This window comes from Gadus chalcogrammus, chromosome 19, assembly GCF_026213295.1.
Source record: "Gadus chalcogrammus isolate NIFS_2021 chromosome 19, NIFS_Gcha_1.0, whole genome shotgun sequence".
Classification (NCBI taxonomy): domain Eukaryota; kingdom Metazoa; phylum Chordata; class Actinopteri; order Gadiformes; family Gadidae; genus Gadus; species Gadus chalcogrammus.
Window position 1 is genome coordinate 5,780,503 of NC_079430.1, and position 20,931 is coordinate 5,801,433.

General features: G+C 47.9%; 1 protein-coding gene across 1 annotated transcript in view; it reads left to right on the top strand.

The window, feature by feature from the left end:
• The first annotated feature begins 2,834 nt into the window (after positions 1 to 2,834).
• LOC130372170 (retinoic acid receptor RXR-alpha-A) overlaps positions 2,835 to 20,931 on the top strand; it is an 83,159-nt gene continuing 65,062 nt past the window's right edge. Inside the window, exons 1-2 of the mRNA XM_056577992.1 lie at positions 2,835 to 3,967; positions 5,144 to 5,269. Of these exons, the coding sequence (XP_056433967.1) occupies positions 5,224 to 5,269 (46 nt within the window). The 5' untranslated portion in view covers positions 2,835 to 3,967; positions 5,144 to 5,223. The remainder of the gene's footprint in view (positions 3,968 to 5,143; positions 5,270 to 20,931) is intronic.

Genomic DNA, 20,931 nt, shown 5'->3' on the forward strand with positions numbered 1-20,931 from the left:
TCTATCCCTTCCCACCGTTGAAATGGATGGAAGCTGCCAAGCAAGCAGAGAGAGAGGAGGATGGGGGGGGGGGGGGGGGGGGGGTTGAGAGGGGTGGGGGGGGGAAGCAAATACGTTTCAAATGTACAATTATTCCTCAGGACTTGGCGGCAGCCGAGTCATTAAGTGTGGTTCTTTTGAAGGGAAACCCCTGCAAGCCTCGTCGTGACTTGGTTGCCGGTGGATTCCTTGCAGTTCTGCCCAGCGCTTCATTACATCTCATTCCATTCCCCTTCAATGTTGTTTCGTTCAAGGTCGAGGTCAAGGTTCGGAAATTAGTTGGTTACTTTTGTGTGTGTGTGTGGGGGAAAGGGGGGGGGGGGGGGGGGCATTGCTGAAAATCTTTTGTTGAATTGCTATTTATGGGTTCCAACTGCTAATTCAGATCTGTTGCACACTTTGCTTGGGACCTATTAATATACAAAAGCAAATTATCAATACATGTGATAGGACCTACAATATAAAGAAGAGTAGAAATTCTCAGAAGAACCAAGTCAATTTGACATGAATAGACTATATTCAAAGATCCAGTCTTAAATGGCTACACAGGCCGCATTCACAACCCTAAATCTCTCTGAAGGACAAGGGGATATTCCCATCACCCAGATGGAGGAAACCATGACAAGAGGGCCGAAGAGGGATTCCCTTCCAGGGACGTTGAGGACTGGAATAGGTGCCAAGTGGACAGAAACACAAAAACAAACCAAGCAGAACCCAAGACCAAGTCATTCCGTCCTTAACATAACTTGGCATCCTCCTATTGACCCAGTCCTCTCCATCTCCCACGGTCCTGGGGTCTGGTTCCAGGTGTGGATCTGAGAGGGAATCGCATCCCGTGGGAACGTTCTTCCAGTGGAAGACTCGCAGTCAGGGGATTTTTCAGGCCCCTGTCTGTCCTTTCGGCTTAGCCCAGAATTTGGGGGGGGAAAAAGTCTCAGTTGACTGGGGAGCTGGAAGCTCACATGCTAACGCGCTAATGACTGGTGACAACGCTCGGAGCGATGTGGCGTGTGTCACGGTGTGCCCTTTGACCTTTTAATTCGGGCAGGAATTTGCCATGTGCCCAAAGAAAATTTTAGCTTGGTCAAGATGGGAAAGTTCATCATGACGGAGCGCGCACGTTTAAGAGTCTGAATGAGATTCGTTCTTCGTTGGCTGAAACCGCAGGAATAATCAACCGTAAATTGTTATGAGAGGTTTGTGATTGTGTGGGATGCCTCGTGCAAATCCATTAAAGGCTGGATATTGTTAAAGAGCTGTGTAATCGTGTTGAGGCGTTGCTCAAATGTGTACACGGAGGCGGTTGTGGTAATCATGACAGGTTTCACTGAGGGTTGATGAAGTAAATAACATATAATGCCATAGTTTGGTGGCACATGTTCATTTCACAGTTGTTGGTTTAACACGCCGGCCAGAGAAGTTTTAAGTAAAAGCGGGGAAACGCCTTTGTTTTCCTGCTCCGTACAGCAACGGAAAGAGGAGGCTTGTTGAAGTCATCCATGCTTTTTGGCGTAATCTCAGAGTGTCTGTGCTCGCTCCCACTGGCCCAGACTTGCTCTGACTCGGTCCGTACGCTGAATCATCCATCACGCCAATCAAAGAGTTGAGCAACAGATTTAAAGGCCGACCAGACGCTACACACACGTTTATTTCCACATGCCAGGATCTGTGCCACACACATACACACTCATGCAGGCAGGCGGGCGTTCGCACACAAACACACACTCATACACACACACACACACACACATACACAGACACACACACACACATACACACACACGCATGCAGGCAGCGAGCGTTCGCACACGAACGCTCGTGCATGCACGCAAACACGTGCGCTCACACACACGCACACGTACAGACACACACACACACACACACACACAGCCTTGTGAGCGCAGCGCTCCAGAGCCTCAGACAGCTTATCATGGGGAACTAATTCAATATCCCTTTGCCTCTGTTTTAAATGTCATTCTCTGAGCTCATCTGGAGTGGCGGCCGCTTTTTCATGGTGCAAATAAAAGTCGAGTATATTGGTGTCTCAAAACACGGGCCACATTGTACGTTTCCGCTCCTTATTCCTATGTTTACTCCGATAGCATAAAGGTCCTTGCGTGTACTCTGCACAGGGAAGGCTTCGCCCATGAGGTACGCTTGAGCTGCCCACTCGATAAAAGACCTTGCCTATTCTCGAAACCCCCATCTCTCTCTCTTTCTACGCGAGCACAGGAAAAGGCCAGCCTCCCGTCTTTTCGTCGCTCGCGTGTCCATAATCACAGGAATGGAATCAGATGCCCCCTCTCATTTCCATTCGAAGAGGACAAGCGGCGATTTTAAGAAAGTAGGTGGGGGATTTAGCCGTGTAGATCACCACTGGGGTCAGAGGTCAGCTGCAGCACAGAATGTATCCGTGCACGTTGTGTGTGTGTTTCAATCCCAAAACACAGAAGTATCCTCACTTCATCTTGATGCGATACATGTGCTCTATTTTAATCATAAAAGGTATGAAAAACCAACAACAAAAAAATAACAGAACATTTTCCGATAACACTGGTCCGCATTATCTCCGTCTGCCTGACGGAGACAGCAGTAATGACCGTGTTGAATGTGGTTCGGGGGGGTGGGGGGGTGGGGGGTGGGGGCGTCATGCTGCCATCAGTCCCGCCATTGTATCAGATAATGACTTCCCTATTGAGCCTGATTTTTCTGATCCCCCCCAGCCCTGTCCCCCCCCCCCACCCAAGACAGACAGGGAGACGCTCTTCGTCGGACCCACCCTCTGCCCCCCAGGACATCTATATGGAGATGGGAGCCACACACACGTATCTGCCGTCTTCATCCTCCAGCCCAGCCCCTCTCTGTAGACGCAGTCCCAGGCAGGCCTACGGGTGGGGGCAGATGGGGATCAGGCCTGGTCCCACTAGGAGAAGGGTTATGGCCTTTAGGACGGTTCAGGCCATTGATGCTGATGACGCTTTTATCCAAAGCGACTTACAAGTACATTTGTCAGAAGAAGGAGAAACAATTTATCGCAGTCAGAACAGTAAGGAGGTTCATAGAACCAAGTGCCAGGCACCAAAACTCGCTAGATGAACCCATTCCCTGTATACAACAAAGTAAGCTAGGATAAGATGCTACACAATTATTATTTACTATTATTTACTAATCCTACTATTTACAACTATTTAAGTGCCAGGACGTATGTCATACAATAAGTATGTACATTAAGTGCCAGGCCGTACAACATACAGTAAGTTGGTACATTAAGTGCAGGAACGTACACCATACACGAAAGCGCCTGATAAAGCCTGATAAAAGCGCTTTATCAGGCTTCTGTCGCCCACAGTGTCGCCCGCAGTGCAGCAAACAACAAAACCTTTCAGTTACTTGCATGTAAACATCCTCGCAATCGGTTAGGCACCAGCCGATATGCTCCATAACCCATTCTCTGCCGTTAACCCATACATTTTGCATGACACAAACAGACCCTGACAGCCACACCAACTTCCTGGGTCCCCAGACATTTTGAACCCCAGGCAACACGAGCACCTGGAAATGCAATCATTGCCTGATTGGGATGCAGGAACACGACTGTTTGTAAGGGGGGACGGACGTTATTTGCTAAGTTTAATTATTATGGTATTTTGCATTTTGCAACAGTGAACTTCATCATCAACATTCAAACTGTTAAGATGTGTAATAAAGTGTGTGGTCAAATATGATTTCATTATAAAATATAAATGTATTATGGTACTTGGGTCGGTGAACCCCCATGATAGTTGGTATCTACCATTTTAGTTAATTGGTTGGCTTTATTTAAGCCCGGTATTGTCTGGTTTGAAGGGGGTTGGTGGAGGCATAGAGAGACGTCTTGCTGTGAGGCTGGTACATGTTCGGTGGTTCTCATGTTAACGGAACTTTGCAAGTGAGCAAACCTCTGGTTGATTTTTGGTTTTGTTTATCAAAGTATTTTGTTTGGCTTTGCCATTTCACTTTTTCAAGCGTGGAAAATAAATCACAGTTTCTCACCTAACCTATGCTGCTGGCTGAATTTTTGTGGCGTACTCAAAATCTTCATTGCGTCCTAACCACTACATCCCGAAGTGGAAGTGAGTCGGGAGGCTCATTTTCACAAGGGTGCTCAGTAAAAATGATCAAACGTCCCCACACGCCCCCAAATACACCTGCTATTGGTCATCGATAACGAATGAAGAATAATGTCAATCTCTGCTCGCTGTCAATATGCATCCGGATATTGGATGATTGCATCCCAAACGGACGATTGCGTCCAGCTCTGTTTATTCCAAGGCAAACCTGTTGGAAGCAGGGATTGCTGAGATTGTGAGGGATTGTGCGCGTGTGTATGACAGGCAGGGTGAGGAAGAGGATGGATACATGCTGGGAATCACCTGGCGTTGTTAAACAAACAGCTGGACTGGCTACGCCTCAGCCTTCAGCGGCCTTCAGGAGCTGTGGTGGGCACTGGCAGATGATTGCGGGGAAGGCCAGGGCAAGGCCAGGGCATGTTGACGTCTGATGCTGAGATGTCATTCCTCTGCTGAAGTACACTGCCTTAGCAGACAGCACCTCCTACGTCTGCAGTGAGCATGTGCGAAGAGCGTGAGCAGCGCCTAGAGGATCCAGTCTTGTGTCCGATGTTCACCATTGCTTCTCCTTTGCCGCTTTCTTTCTGTTACTGTTTCTGACAATTGTTTAGCTTTTATCTGTTTCGTTGGAAATTGCTCCCATTTAATTCAGATAGCTAATTGTTGTTAAGGAGTATGTAGGGGTCAGGGCATCCTGCCCTAGGGGGGGGGTTCAACCCAAGAACCTTTAGGCTGGAATTGGAACCCCCCTAGCTACTATTCTGTTCCGCCCCGCAAATCTCTCTCTCTCTCTCTTTGTCTCGCTCTCTCTTCCTCGTTCTCAATGTCGCTCTCTTGCTCTCTCTCTGTTTCTCTCTCTGTTTTGCTTTCTCTCTTTCTCTCCTTCTCCTTTACCCTCTCTCTGTCTCTTTCTCTCTCTCTCTCTCTCGACTTGACACCCTCTATCTCTCTCTCTGAGTCTAACGCCAGTCTGTGTCTGTGTCTCTCGCCCCCAGGGTTCCTGAAGCCCCAGTGCTCCTTGGCCCCTCCCCCCCAGCGAGGTCGTCCAGGTGAGGGCTGCACCTGCTTCAGCGGGATGTGTTCCCTGCACCAGCGCCGCCTGGCCACCGGCAACCCCCACTGTACGTACGCCGTCGACCTCTGACCTCCCTCCCGTATGACCTTGATGTCCAATGTGCAAAAGGCTGCATTTGCTACAGAAGAGGTTTTTGTTGGCTGTGCGGTGTTTTAAGTTCAGGTTCCATTCAAGTCACTGGGATAGGTCAAAAGTATTGAAAATATAGAAATCTTTATTCTGAGGATTATTACATGATCGATTCAAGGTTTCAAAGTTAATCTGGCAAAATGCAGATTTGCCGTGCTAAGAATATTTAACGATTGTTAGAATATAAAATATGGGATGCTGAGAACTTTTGACTGTGGCTGGGAATACCAATTTTACGAGATGATATACTATCAGGAATAATTGGTAATCATTTATTTATTTTGATTTATGAATATGATTTATTTCATATTAATTTATTTGATGGACGTATGTACAGTGCAGTAAAGTGCAATCGATTCCTACACACACACACACACACACACACACACACACATCCAATACACCAACACAAACAGCCTGTCGTCAGGGGCGGCTTCCAGAGGCCCCTCTCCAGCCAAGGCCCAGTCTGGTTTTATGATTTATGGCTCCTTTGCATGTGGAGCCCCCTTGTTGACGGACAACCTAACAGATGTCCATGAAGCCTGTGTGTGTGTGTGTGTGTGTGTGTGTGTGTGTGTGTGTGTGTGTGTGTGTGTGTGTGTGTGTGTGTGTGTGTGTGTGTGTGTGTGTGTGTGTGTGTGTGTGTGTGTGTGTGTGTGTACTACAGTCTGGTGAAGCCAATGTGTTCCGCTGTGTGTGTGGGTGTGGGTGTACAGTCTGGCTAGGTCAGTGTGTGTGTGTGTGTGTGTGTGTGTGTGTGTGTGTGTGTGTGTGTGTGTACTATAGTCTGACTTGTATTAACCTGTGATGAAGACAACACACTATTTTAAACACTGTGCTCAGATCAAGATTTTCTTGATTAATCACGTGGTCAACTGTCATAATTGTTCTGAGAAAGATAATAGAAAAATAATAGTAACAACAGAGAATAGTAAATGAATCATCGAATGTACATAAGTAAAACACTAAAAATACAGAAACGCAATGAACATGAACAAATATCTATAAAAGAACAGTGTTTCCTCAGCTGGTCAAGGTCAGAGGAAAGGAGGCACAGAATCTGAGGGCTTTTGTACAGATTCTGTGAGCATGTGAAGGTTATGGGGGTGAACGAATTACGTGTTCCTCAATGTCTCATCCAGTTCTGAATTGATTTTGGGCTTCATCGGTGAATCGAAAGATTATTTTGTATTTGTGCTTCCTTATAAAGAAAATATATTCACATTGCTTACAAAATATTTCTGTCCTTAGCTGAGTTTCGTAGAATTTGACCCTCGGCTCTTCGGTTGTGACTATTGTTCATCTCTTTTCTGGATGAATAAAGTACATATTTACTCATACACAGCTTGAGTCACGAAGCCTCAGTCCAACTCTCACTTGCGACCTGTGAATAACTATGAAATAGTTACTTTTTTTAATCACTAACCCTAATCCAAAGTGTAAACCTGGTTTCACTTATTAAAAACTGGTGTAGAGAAACATATCCTTGCATAAAGTACTGCTTATGTAATGCCTCTTCTTATGTAATACCGCCATCGCAGGCTATATTTATACATTTATACATATTTTTACATATTTTATTTTATTATCATCTTTTGTTATTTTCTTTGACAGGAAAACATGTAAAAGGTAATTCCATTCAAATTAAAGTTTGTGATCAGGCATTTCCTGGCCTCACGTTTCACAAACATGAGGTTAAAACGCAGGGCCATGAGTCATTGCAAGTTCAGCCGGTAACTGAAAAAATATCGACTCTGTGCTTTTTTGGGCTTTTTTCTCTTCCTTATGAGAGAGTATGAGCGTGACAAAGAGGCTTCAAATCGTGGACCCTCTCCCCTCTGTTTCACAGGACAACCGACAAGTCTCTGCATGATCTGTCAAAGGCACACCACGTCTCTGCCGGCTCTCAGGACCGTTCTCGTACCGCTACCTGTGATTGATTTGCAACATTTTTTACTGTCACGGCTGGCTGTGGGGATGGATCGGCTTCCTGTAAAATTAGAGGTGCCTTGATTAGAAGACGATGGCTCTGTTGGTTTTGCTTGAAAAAAAACAGTTCTTTGGTCCTTTTTAAAAGGGGCTGGTGCTTTTGTAAGTGCTCGACATGCTGGAGCTTGCTATCCGCAAACTACTGGAGTATGGATGCTTTTTGGCCTCTGCATTCAAATGGCGATGCATTTTGCAATTCATTGTACGATTTGATCACGCTGTTTGAAAATGCATTATGCATTCGGCAATTCAAAATGCAAAGTGGCACTGCAATCCTCAATTAATTCTGAATTATTTTGATTTGAATGAAAGCTTAATCAATTGCATTCCATATTGCCGTGGTTTTTTAGTCTCTTTATTAAAATGGCAATGCAATTTGCAATCGGCCATTCAATGTGCCAGCGCAACAACGCCCCCAGTCTAATGCATTTGAATTTACATGTCATCACGCTCTTCTGGTCTAAAAACCCAAATGGCATTGCAATCTGTCATCCTCTTGTCAAGGCGGGTTCCTGCGCAAATTCTGGCATGGCTGATTGGCTGATCGCGACATGACCAATGAAGGCAGTGAGTAATAACGAGACAGCTATCTCTGTCTTAGTAGACATTGGTAAACGTTGTCAATGATTTATTTTTTCAAACCCCACCATTACATTCTAACCCGTAAGCATCCTTGAGCAAGATGCTTTAACTACTAACTGCTCCGGAATGGAACTTATATTAAACGTTGCTTTGGATAAAAACATCAGTCAAACAACTATATAAATATAAATATATTTTAGTTATAAAATATACATGTATAGAAATATAAATGTAAGTGGTGAGGTTCTGGTTCTGAGAGAACAGCTGTACAGAGTCCATGTGGTTTTAAACCCTCTGTAATAACCATGTCCTTCTAATTATGGAACCTGTTGCTACCAATCAAACCACTGTTCCTCTGATGGCGTGATCCCCCCCTCCCCCCCCTCTCCTTGCCACCCTGTGCCCACCGCCACCGCAATGACAAGCTGCTGTGGTGGTGACCAAAGCAGTGCTTTTTGGGACTTTTGGCGCTCTTTGGGGCCCACAACTGATGTGGCCAGACTCTGGTTTTAGTGGCTTCTCATTGTTTGGGAGGTTGTTTTCGGAAAGTATTATTTTTTTTATTTTACTGGAAGGGGATGTGAGGGTCTGTGAGGCCCTATAGTGTTCAGGTAGCCATTCTCCCGCCAATTCTTCCCAAAAAAAACCTATTTTTTTTATTGATTTTCTTTTTTCCTCTTTTCAACATGAAGTCATTGAGAAAGAGTAATGCCGGGAAACAACTTTTTCGGGCGGAAGGAGAGAAAGAGAGAGGGTAGGGGAGGGGGGAGGCGAGAGAAAGACACAGAGAGGGGGAGAAGGAGGGAGAGGGAGAGGGGAGAGATAGAAAGAGGAGGGGCGAGAGTAGGAGAGAAGGGAGTGGGGAAAAAAAGAGAAATATGCAGTGCGAGTGAAAGAGGTTGGGGAGAGAAAGAGAGGGAGAGACAGGGGCAGAGACAGGGAGAGAAAGAAAAAGAGGGAGAATGAGGGACATGAAGTGAGAGGGAGAGGGGTGGGGGAGGAGGGAGAGGGAGAGGGAGAGGGGGAGTAGAAAGAAAGGAAGAGAAAAAGAAAGCGAGAGAGAGAGCGAGAGCGAGCCCGCCACAGAGAGCAGGGCCGTGCGCTGCAGCCAGCAGCCTCCTCACAATGCCGTCGTTGTGCTGTGATTGGGTCTGTCCTCGCCGGGGCCAGCGAATGGAAAAGATTATCCGCAGGAATGTCTGGGGTGCCCTCTAACAGAGCGGGCCGCGCCGCCCAGCCAATGGGAGCCCGGCCCTGCCGAGAGACGGGCTAATTTGTTCCTGATGAACCGCGGCCCTGATTGCCAGCGTCTCGATCCAATATGGTCCCCGTTTGGAGGGCCCAGATGACGAGAGCAGTGCTGCCGGCCTGGAGGGAGGGGGGGGGAGCGAGGGGGAGGGAGGGAGGGAGATGGGGAGGGAGGGAGGGAGAGGGGGGCACAAGATGTTTTGTGATGTGTTGCACAAGAGTACACGTCTGAGCCATTTCCGATAAAACCAAACCAAAGTACATTCGATTATCAAGTGTATTTGACACTCGTCTGTGTGTGTATGTCTGTGTGTGTATGTGTGTGTGTGTGTGTCTGCACGTGTAAATAAGTGTGTGTGTGTGTGTGTGTTTGCGTGTGTGTGTCTGCGTGTCTAAATAAGTGTGTGTGTTTGTGTGTGTGCATATAAGTGTGTGTGTGTGTGTGTTAATAAGTGTGTGTGTGTGTGTGTGTGTGTGTGTGTGTGTGTGTGTGTGTGTGTGTGTGTGTGTGTGTGTGTGTGTGTGTGTGTGTGTGTGTGTGTGTGTGTGTGTGTGTGTGTGTGTGTGTGTGTGTGTGTGCGGTCAGCGGTCAGCTTTTGATTAATCTCTCTCTATCGGTAAAGAGTCCTTTGGTTGAATAAGCAGCGGCTCCGTGCCAAAGCCCTCCATTACTGCCACACTCAGCGGCCCACTTCATTATGGAGCTCCGTACTCTCCCACTGTCTCGCTCAGCCCCCACCAGTTCATCTAGGAGCCGTTTAGTGTGGAGCATAGCCGGGACCCAACGCCCCTCCACAACCAGAACCAGAGCCATGCCAGAGCAGAGCTGGGGAACAGGCCACTGAAAGCTCACATTGGCCAAAAGGAGTGTGTGTGTGTGTGTGTGTGTGTGTGTGTGTGTGTGTGTGTGTGTGTGTGTGTGTGTGTGTGTGTGTGTGTGTGTGTGTGTGTGTGTGTGTGTGTGTGTGTGTGTGTGTGTGTGTGAATGTTTCTGTGTGTGTGTGTGTGTGTGAATGTTTGTGTGTGTGTGTGTGTGTGTGTGGAGTGGGTGTGTGTGTGTGTGGAGTGGGTGGTTGTGGAGTGCTTTGGCAAATTTCTGAAAGTTTTCCATTGTTATGTGTCTGTCTGTGCAATGTGAAATATTCATGTGTCGGTGTGTGTGTGTTTACATGCTTTGCGTGTGTGTGCACATGATTGTTTTGTAGGGGGCTGGGGGGGGGGGGGGGGAGTCGCTCGGCTGAGTTGCTCAGGGCAAGGAAAGGGAGAGGGGACAGACAGAAAGAGGGGGGCGAGAGAAACCGAGCAAGAGAGAGAGACAGAAAAAGAGTTGGAGGGGAGGGCCAACAAGAGCGATATGGAGATAGGAATGGAAGAGAAAGAGAGTGAGGGAGAGAAGAGGAGACATTGGTCTGGAGTCCACCGGGGGACAGGGGGGGGGGGGGGGGGCGGAGGGGGAGGTGGGGCTACGCCCTGAGGAGGGGGGGGGGCCGGGGCAGAGGTCTGGGGCTTACGGGTTAACCTGGCCCTGGGCTCCTTGTATCGCAGGGTCCCTCAGAGGTCGCCGGGGTCAGGAGGAGAGGGCTTGTTAGGGAGTAGCTCAACCCTCATTCTGATTGGTCAGGGTGTGAGGGCTCATAATGCATGTGTGTTGCTTGTAATCATGTGTGTCTTTTGTGCGTGCATCTGTGTTTATGAATTGGCTTCTCTCTGTGTACATAATCACTGTCGGGTCGGGGGTGTCATCGAGGCTCAGACAAGACCTGCCACAAGTCTTCAGCTAATTGGCTGCTAGGATTCCCCTTAAGCTCACCAGATAGCCCATCATAGGCGTGTGATTGGGAGCTCCCATGATGCACCCTGTCTCCTTCAGTTTCCCCTTCTCTCCTCGATCGGTGAATTTCTCGTGACTGTTTGAGCAAAGCCTTCACGCCTCAGACACACGAAACGAGAGATCCAGAACAATCAGATGATCTCATCACAGGAGGATTTTAATCCCTCCGTCGGTTTCTGGTCCATGGATATGAGGACGATGTCACTCGGAAGATTAATTCATCCATCGATATTTCTCTCTCGGCCTCTTTTTATAAGTCTGTGTGTGTGTGTCTTTTTTTCTCTCACTCTCTCTCTCGCTCTCTCTCTCTCCCCCGCTCTTTCTCCTTGCTTGCTGTCTACCTCTCACTCCCTCCCTCTTTCTGTCTCCCCCCCTCTATCTGTCTTACTCCTTCTCCCTCTCCCTCTCCCTTTTCCTCTCCCTCTTACTCTCCCTCTCTCTCTGTCTGTTTCTCCCTCTCCCTCTCCCTCTCTCTCTGTCTGTCTCTCCCTCCCCCTTTCCCTCTCTCTCTGTCTCAGAGCACAAAATCTGCCGCCTAATTGAAAACAACTCAGTCTTATTTGCTGGGAAACAACATCATTGCAGTCTTCTGGTTGATTTTAAGATAATTAAAGAGGGCTGATGTTTGATGTGAGGCATGCGTGTCATTTTATTATGATAAAATGAAGACAAAGTGGTGAAAAGCATTTCTGTATGATCTATTGAATTAAGAGTTATATCGACAATGTTGTTCTACACTCCCCCACTTGTCCAGCAGAACATATTTTATGATGGTTAACTACATTTTATAAGTCGGTGGCAATAAAATAGTTTTTGTTTAAAATAGATATCTATCACAATTAATTTGGATACATAAGTAAAAAAATATATTCATACACTTTTGGTGGATTGGTTTTTGGTGTGTACCTGTAGTTTACGATTACAACCCCACCTTAATCTGCAGTTAACTAACAGATGTTGGGTCTAGGTGTTAGCTAGGGGTAAGGCTAGGCCTTAGCTAGGGCTAAGGCTTTTGTTAGGTTTATCCATTATGGCTAGGGATAACCGATGTGTCTGTGAGTTAAGGTTAGGATTCACGGTTACTTTTGTACTCATTCAAACCAAATTTGAAACCACAAAAATAAGTAGAACAACTACATTAAATACTATGCTGGTTCATAATAGTGCGTGTTGGATACTAAGCCCCCTGATCCTGTAATCCACCCCACTAGCACCACCACGTTGAAGCACTGTCTCATCATCCCATTGTTAAGGCTCCAACTCAGCGGAGAGAGGGAGTGCAGAGAGGGGGGAGGGGTGTGGAGGAGGGAGGGACACAAGCAGTGCAAAAGGGGGGGAGAGAAGAGGAGTAAGGCGGGGGGGAGAGAGGGATGGATGGGGGAGGAAAGCAGAGAACAGGTTGAGGAGAATGAGAGAGCGATAACGGAATGGCAGTAGTGATCAGGTTCTGAAGTCACCAAGTGATTGTAGTGAATGTAGTGATGCAGAGGAGAGTTTGAAAGATGTCCTCCCTTTGGAAAATGCGCTGATGTCCTAGAATCCATCCTATTTGTTCAAAGCGGAATCAACAATCCTACTCCTGAGGAACCCGGTATTATTCAAACCCTGCGGATATCAAACCACTATTTCGCCCCATTTCCATTTCCCCCATCCATTAAGTAAAGGGATTTATTCTCATGATTATCATTTCTAGAGGGAATGTGGTTGCTTTTTGCTTAAAATACGCGCTCTCCAAAGGTTAGCTGGCCTGTAGATAATGTATTCGGTTAGAAGGGGATTAATTACACAGATGCGGTGTGGGAGATGTCTTTGTGGCAGTGATTCCAACTCTCTCCGGATGCGATCCTGACCTGCAAGTTGGGATTCCACAATATGGCGCACGCGCATCTCGGATCGGCAGGCAGCAAAAGAAACAGAGGAAAAGCAAAGCATGCATTTTTTATCAGCATAAATTAAACATGAACAAGCATGTTCTCCTTTTTCTCTCCAGGCCCTGTGTTTTGCCTAACACGGAACAGTATGGTAATCGCTGTCGGGCACAGAGGGAGAACTCTGAAATGTACGGTGGGGGAACTGAATGAATACGATGAATATGTATGTCCTAGGACGTCCTGTATTCTCACCAATGAGACTGATGACAAATCGGGAATCTGAATGCAGATGAGCTGAAATCGGGTTGGGCATTTCTTTTTCTTTCGGTTCATATTTGTTTGGCCCAAACACGATGCCGGAAGCGGGGATCAGCGGGGATTGGCTATTAACAGCGGACACAACAAACTCAGTAGCCAGCAGTAGTAAACTGTAAGAAACAAAAGTGTCTTCAAAGGTTAGCACCGTGCGACTAGCCAGAGTAGACATACACTGGTTAAACTCCCCTTCTGAAAGCTTTGGCTATTTGCGCGAATGAGCTTTTCTTTGTTAGAATATCTATTTTCTTCGTTAGAATATCTCTGATACTACAGGAAACAAGATGTAACTCCTCCCCTTCAGTCTTCTGGTTTCCTGCCCAGGCTCTTGGCCGTTGTCCCACCATAAGTTCTGCTATTTCATTGACTGCTATTACTGGACCCAGAGATGAAGTTCGTCCTAACCTTGATGTCTATCTGCTCTTTGGTGGTTATATCGTTCTCCAAAGAACGATAAAGAGTGATTAACCAAGGGGTGCAACTCCTCATCACCTCTGGACCAAGGGAACCCTTTTCTAGGTTCCTTTCCAAGGTTTCCTTCCATCTGGTTTCGGAGGACGTTTTCCTTGGTGTTTGAAGGCTGGGGTTAAGGGGTTGTTGTGTACTGTGGGGCCGAGGAAGCCCTTTGGGACAGCGACTGATGAAGGGCAATACGCATAAGCATTGCCTTGAATTAGCTCTGGACTGTCTGGCCCGTGTGGCCTGGTGTTATTGCCATTCTCTGCAAGTTGAGCTGCACGGAACAGACATGCCATTTGGATCATGGTGCAGTGCTGTACACTGTGCAGAGACGGAGATTAGAGACTTGTAAATAGAGTCGGAGAGGAAAGGAGCAAAAGGGATAACAAATAACCGTAAAGATACCCCCCTCATCCCTCTTCCCAACGAACCCAGCGATTTAATCAGAAATGAGCCGGGAGTCGCAGTCACACACATTTATTTCCCTTAGCCACAGCTGAGTGACAGGAGCCAACAGATTGTTTTTAAGGGTGCTACAGAAATAAAGTCTGGGGATGAAACGCTCCAAAAAGGCCTACATCGTCTTCCTGACTGAGACGCGTACTCCATACTGTATGTATTTATTCTCCCTCTGAGTCAGATGATGGAAGCACAAAGCATCGCATCAGACATCTGGATCTGTGGAGGGAGGGGAGGGAGGGAGGGGAGGGAGGGAGGGAGGGAGGGAGGGGAGGGAGGGAGGGAGGCGGGCAGGAGAGCTAGCAAAGGAACGAGCTGCAGAATAATGGAGCAAGCGAGGCCAGGGGGGATGAGAGGGCTATTTTAGTGATTTATGTTATCCCTCTTTATTTACTTCCGGAGCTACTTGAGCTCACTAATGCCTGTGATTTGGTGGACTGCAGGAGTCTGGCCTGCCGGGTGACTGTGGAAAACAACAACAAGTAGCAGAGGTAAGCAGTGTTTCGACCCTGCTACACGCCAGTGTTTTGTGCGCTGGTAGCGCAGAGCAAGGTGGATTTGAAACCATCAGAGATCAGGGTTGTCGCTGGTTGTTCTCTGTAGGGGCGCTGGCCAAAGGAGGAAAGGTTGTGCGTGTATGGGTGTGTGTGTGTGTGTTGGGGGGGATGTGTGTGTGTGCTGTCTTTGGCCAAATGATAAAAATAAAAAGAATTGGGACCCCGATCTTGCCACGAGGTGTGCTGTTTATTGGCCTTTGTAAGAAACAGTATCAAAATCGACCCATTTGTGACATCACAAGAAGCCGTTTCCATCCAGATGCATCGTGTGGACACAAACACTTGTGATGTCACGAAAGGTTAAATTTAAAGAGGGGCCCCCTTTCATACAAGTTCATCGCTGACCCTGTCCTCTCCCACATCGCCCCCCCCTTCCAGCTGATGGTGCAGCAGCACCCCGTCCTCCCCTGCTGTCTTGTTTGGCTTTGCTTGTTCACTGGGCTGTGCTAAGCTAAGCGCTAAGCTAATGCGTCTGGGGAGCTGAGGTGTGCCGAGGCGAGGAGGCGGCGGAGGAGGCTCGTGCTGTTCTCACTACGGTCAGTTACCTCCGCCACGGGGAGAGGCAAGGGAGAGGGAGACGGGCGGAAAACTGGGCGAAAACAGAGAAGAGAACGGAGGAGGGGGGAGGTAAAACCGATGGGGAGCTTCGTCGTTTGATGGTGAGGGGATTCGACGGGGCTGGCATTATAGTGCACTCCATGTCAAGGGCTGGATGGGGGGGGGGGGGGGGGGGGCAGCTGGGATGAGCCGTCCAAACCAAATGTAACCTAACTCGATCCCTGGAGGTCATGGGTCACGGCTGACGCTAGGTCCACCTTCCCTACTGACCCCTAGCATGCCCAGACACAACTTCTCTTTCATCTGCAGAAATCTGGACACAAGCTGGACCCAGGTTGGTTGAAATTGTCGGGTCACCCCTGGGAAGGAGAGGTGGAGTGGAATGGGGGCATCAGGGTCTTTATGGGTCGCGGTTCTTCAGCCTGAACTTTGACCCCCCCCCCTCCCTTCTGTGTCACATGCCACTGGTCCCCCTGTCCAGCGGAGTGGTGCTAATGCAGAGCAGTGCATTCTGGGTAGAAGTGTTGCAGACTCCTGGTGTCCTCAGAGAGACAGCGGGTGTGTGTGTGTGGTGTGAGTGGTGAGGCAGCGACTAATGGAAATGTCTTGTTCTGGTCTCCGCGCCCCAATTCTCACCAGCTTCTATTCCCATTGACCCAAGGGGCGCTGGGTGGTGGAAGATGCGGCTGTGACACACACCAGCAGCAGCACCAGCCTGGAGTCGACGCCCCAGAGAACAGGGGGTGACTGCTGAAGTCCAAACAACCCACCCTCACCCCCCCCAGTCCACCAACCCAAAAAGACGTAGGCCATGAGGGTAGGGGGGCAGGATTGTGTGGTGGGTGCTAGGTGACTCCCAGGAGAAGGTCGTTGCGTCAGATCCCCTGTCCTTACTGCAGCCTAACCTATAGTGGACAGCCTGGAGCATGTCGTCCCCTGAAAAAATTCACACCGAGACACTTAGGGTAAAGCATTAAAACAACAATAGTTTTTATGATCCATCCAAACCCACGCCCGCGACGATCGATCCTCTGCGCGGCCCGCTGCACTTACCCGGCTCATGGATTATTCATCACCCCGTCGGGGAGCCTCCGCTCCTACGATGTGAGTCGGGTCGCTGGTTGGAAGCGCGTTGCAATGCAGCCCGACCTTTGAAGCGACGCTCGCGCCGGCTGCGTGCACCCGTGGACAGATCAGGGGGGGCTGGCGGGGGAGAGAGAGAGAGGAATAAAGTGGGACAGGGGCATGGTGTTCTCGCCGCGCTGTGGCATGGATCTAATGGACCGAGGTGGTTCTAGGGGAGGGGGAGGGAGGGAGGGTGGGTGGGGGATGAAGAGGGAGAAAGAAAGAGACACAGAGGGATAGTGAGCGAGGGAAGGAGATGAGGGGGAAAGAGAGAGGGATGGAGTGGCACAGGGAGACAGAGTGAGAGGGGGGGAGGGAGGGGGAAAGAGTCAGAGATGGAAGGAGAGTGACAAAGTCCAGGATGCTAAATTCATGGTTGCGTCACAATCATTCTGGTTGTTGCTGTGTGTGTGTGTGTGTGTGTGTGTGTGTGTGTGTGTGTGTGTGTGTGTGTGTGTGTGTGTGTGTGTGTGTGTGTGTGTGTGTGTGTGTGTGTGTGTGTGTGTGTGTGTGTGCTTAAATGCCTATGCTAAATACTCTCTAACCAGGGTATTCAGGTGAACTATTACACTCCCAATATAAAGCATACACACTCACACACACACACACACACACCTGTGTGTGTGTGTGTGAGTCGGCCCCCACCTATATCTTTATGTAGAAGGATAGATACACACACCTGCATCTACCTGTAGATGTATTTAACGCTTCCACACCGACGCAGATGCATGCATTCATTTACACACACACTGTATACACAGGCTAACCCAGCCGCGCGTTGACCCCACCTGTAGCAACACGACTCCCATGGTTCCAGGCATGAGGTGTGAGTTACCGCGGCGATGGCTTATACAACCCACGCCCTCTCTGTGGGTCTCCCGTCCGTCTGTCCGTCCTGGGGTCTGCAGGGTCATCACCGTAACGCCTACTGCTTATGGAACGTCTGCCTCGTCCGGTGTCCATTCCGTTCACCATGTGATGACTAGACATCGAGCCGATGGATTTAACTCTCCCCTCTCGCCACCTGTCGTCATGAGAAGGACGCGACGCAGTGAGCGAACTCCGGCTGTAAAGGCATTAGAGAGAGGAGCCACGTGGGCGTGAGCAAACAGTGACACAACAGAGGTGACGAGCAGCTATCAGCAGAAGTGGGTTGTATGTGACACCGCTGTGGGGCCTGTTTGAGCTTTCTTTTGTTGTTTACCGACGATTATGTATGACATATCTGCGTGGCTACGTTTGCAAAAGGGAAAGTCTGAGAGAATGAACCCTCCATAGATATGTACATCAATATTTAATATTCATTGATGAATTTCCTTAAAACTCATTGATTAATTTAAAACTCTCAACCGTTAACCCTATCTGTGGACATAGAACTTCTCCTTCGGATGTACTTGTCATGTGCACGTGAAGGTATAGAAAAGTGCATTGAGGTCGTGGTTTCATTCCAGTTCACACCTCAGACTAAAGAGGGCTTGTCTTGGTTAACCGAGCGATTAGATGAATCAAGCTGATTGCTCTGCTAAAGTTCCATTCCTTGGCACAGCTGTTTTCCATCTGTCCTACACTTTAGACGCTAATTGATGATGCTCATCTATTTTTTAAACTGCCTGCGAAACCATTGCGGTTTTCTTTGGAAGAGCTGGGAATGATCATGCTTTTATTTTGTAGGAGGAAACATCAGCACCCCAAAATCATCATGTTGCTTTTTTAAGAGGAAACAAGAGGAACCATGACAATTGTATCTTGAAAGCTTGGGAACATCCCAATAATTTTTTCCCAGTTCCTCAATGTTTACTTTGTAAGTTGTGCAGTAACCTCATGTAGAGGTCATACTTGCAGTACTAGAAGGGTGCTGTACTCTAGTGTTGGTGTGCTGCTGTGTGAGATGAGGAAGGATGTATTATTGTGCAGAAAGAGAGAGAGAGAGAGAGAGAGAGAGAGAGAGAGAGAGAGAGAGCGCGAGCACTTTGGCACTGTAACCTCATGAATCAAGTGCTCCCCTGGACTCCTACTGTTCAAAGGTCATAGGGTTCCCGTCATCAGACCCCTCACATCACAGAGAGACCGTGCTGATTCATTCACTCTTGTTTCTTTCGTAAGTCTTCCTCAGTGCTTGTTTGTACGTGTGTGGTGTATTTGTGTGTTGATATTCCACCCGTCTTCCAACCGGTGAACAGTACGATCCCTGCGTTTCAATGCAATGTAGGATAACATAGACTTTTTTTACCATCATGTTATGTAATATCCTTATTATGGGATCACATGGACTTAGAGCCGATGACCATCCCATTGTGACCCTCTGTGATCCAGGCGCCGTCATCACACTCTGGGCCAATCGCAGGCTTGATTACCTACGTGTGAGTGTTTTATTTCTCGTAATTAAGCACTTTTGTCCAAAGAGACTTCCACCGGATTGAAGAGCCATGTCATCATGTCTTGCCCGGGGGTGCCTTACAGGTAGACTGCGGACATAAGGGGTTCAAACCCGATACCTTTCCACTCGGAGGGATGCAAAGAAAAAGGATTTGGGGGGGGGAAAGAGAGAGAGAGAGAGAGAGAAACAGGGAGACAGTAAGAAAGAGAGGGAGATCTGAAGAGAGAGAGAGGGAGAAAACATAAGCAAGCGAGCGAGAGAGAGATAGCTGAAAAGTGAAAGGAGAGTGAAGTTGAGGGAAGTGAAAGAGAGAGAACGAGAGAGAGAGAGAGAGAGAGGGAGGTAGCTGATATATTCTATAGGGAGTTGTGAGAACCCGCTGATAAAGGCTTGCATCTTAATCCTATCTAAGGCCTGTCTCACGGCACTCTGCGGAGCTCTACGTGATCATTAGAAACAGCGCGCACACACAGCTCACCAAGCGCGCGTGCACCCCCTAAACACAGCTAACCCTATGCGGGAATAGGTCCTTGTGTGTGTGCGTGCGTGCGTGCGTGCGTGCGTGCGTGCGTGCGTGTGCACATGTAGCCGTGTTCCCATTTGATATGTTAATGCATGCTGTTGGCCGACACCGATGCGTTTGCTGCTGGGTTGCTTTGAAAAGCTGCCGTTCCAAGGCCCTTGTGCGACTTCAAAGGGCTGCCACCGACAAACCTGCTGAAACAAAGTCAATGCCACCGCCGTTGTCAGTGCGGAGCTCGTTACGTCCACTGGCGGTTAAACACACTCCTCCGTTATGAGTTAGGAGCCCATTGTGTTGGAGTCTCTCTCTCTCTCTCTCTCTCTCTCTCTCTCTCTCTCTCTCTCTCTCTCTCTCTCTCTCTCTCTCATTCATACTCCTTTCATTTGACTATCTCCTCTCTCTCTCTCTCATATTCATACTCCTTTCATTTGACTATCTTCTCTCTCTCTCTCTCCGTTTTGTTTATTTTTGTCAATACTTAGCTGTATTAAGCTATTCTTCTTAATAGCAAGCTCTCGCTTTCTTTCTCTCTCTCTGACTCAGCCTGTGTCTTCAACTCCTCATTTACGATTCAGTGGAATTCATCGTGTGTGTGTGTGTGTGTGTGTGTGTGTGTGTGTGTGTGTGTGTGTGTGTGTGTGTGTGTGTGTGTGTGTGTGTGTGTGTGTGTGTGTGTGTGTGTGTGTGTGTGTGTGTGTGTGTGTGTGTGTGTGTGTGCGCGCGCGCAGTGCGGCTCATCTTGTTTCAGTGCTTTATGAGGCTGATGTGCACGTCCGTAATTGTGGTTATGGGTGATTAAACTCCCGGTGGCCCTCAGGATGTATGGCCGCCGATCGCTCAGTGTCTCTCACACACACACACACACACTGACAGGCATGCAGAGTCTCATGTGCTCTGATTGGCCGAATACCATCCCGTCGTCTCCAGCTTGCCGCTGTCTCTCCCTTCAATTTCAGACGGTAATAAAAAACACTAATACGCGTCTGAGTTATGCATTCATCAACTGTCTTAATCCCCTACTTTTTTTGGGTAACATTATCGATGTATATTTTTATTAAACAAGGTTTCATAATTTGCAAAAAAAATAAGAATGTAGTAGGTGACATTAAAATTATTAAAAGCAATTAGACTATGAATCCCTGCAGAGAAAGTCAACGTTTCTCTTTATCCATCGCCTGATCCGGTCTGTTTGTTATTGTGTCCAAACCAAGTCTCGCTCAAGGACAAGCCCTGCTCTGAAATCCTGTGGGTGCATGAAATGTCCCTATTTTCACTACAATCTCAACTCTTCCTCACCCAACTATTTTGGATAACACTAAGATACTCTTTCTTTGGTCCAACACAACAGGCTCTCTCAATCTCTCTCTCCGGCTCTCACTCGCATTTCCACTCCTCCTGCAACAAGTCAATTCAGACTTCTGCTTGAGCAAGACAACAAACAGACCAGATTTGGTGAAAAAGTTTAGAACCAAAGTACTGAATGCCTCAATACTTCTAGTACTTAGAGGAATCAATTGACTTTGGGGATAACTATAATGTCACTTTCTTGGTGCTTTCATACAAACCTCATTTCAATCACTTTGTGCAGTGTAGTAACAGAATAGAATAGAATCAAACCTCTGAACCTTGCTGTTGCCATTCCATCCGCATAACTCAACCAAAGTTGGTTTTAACACCATTCTACC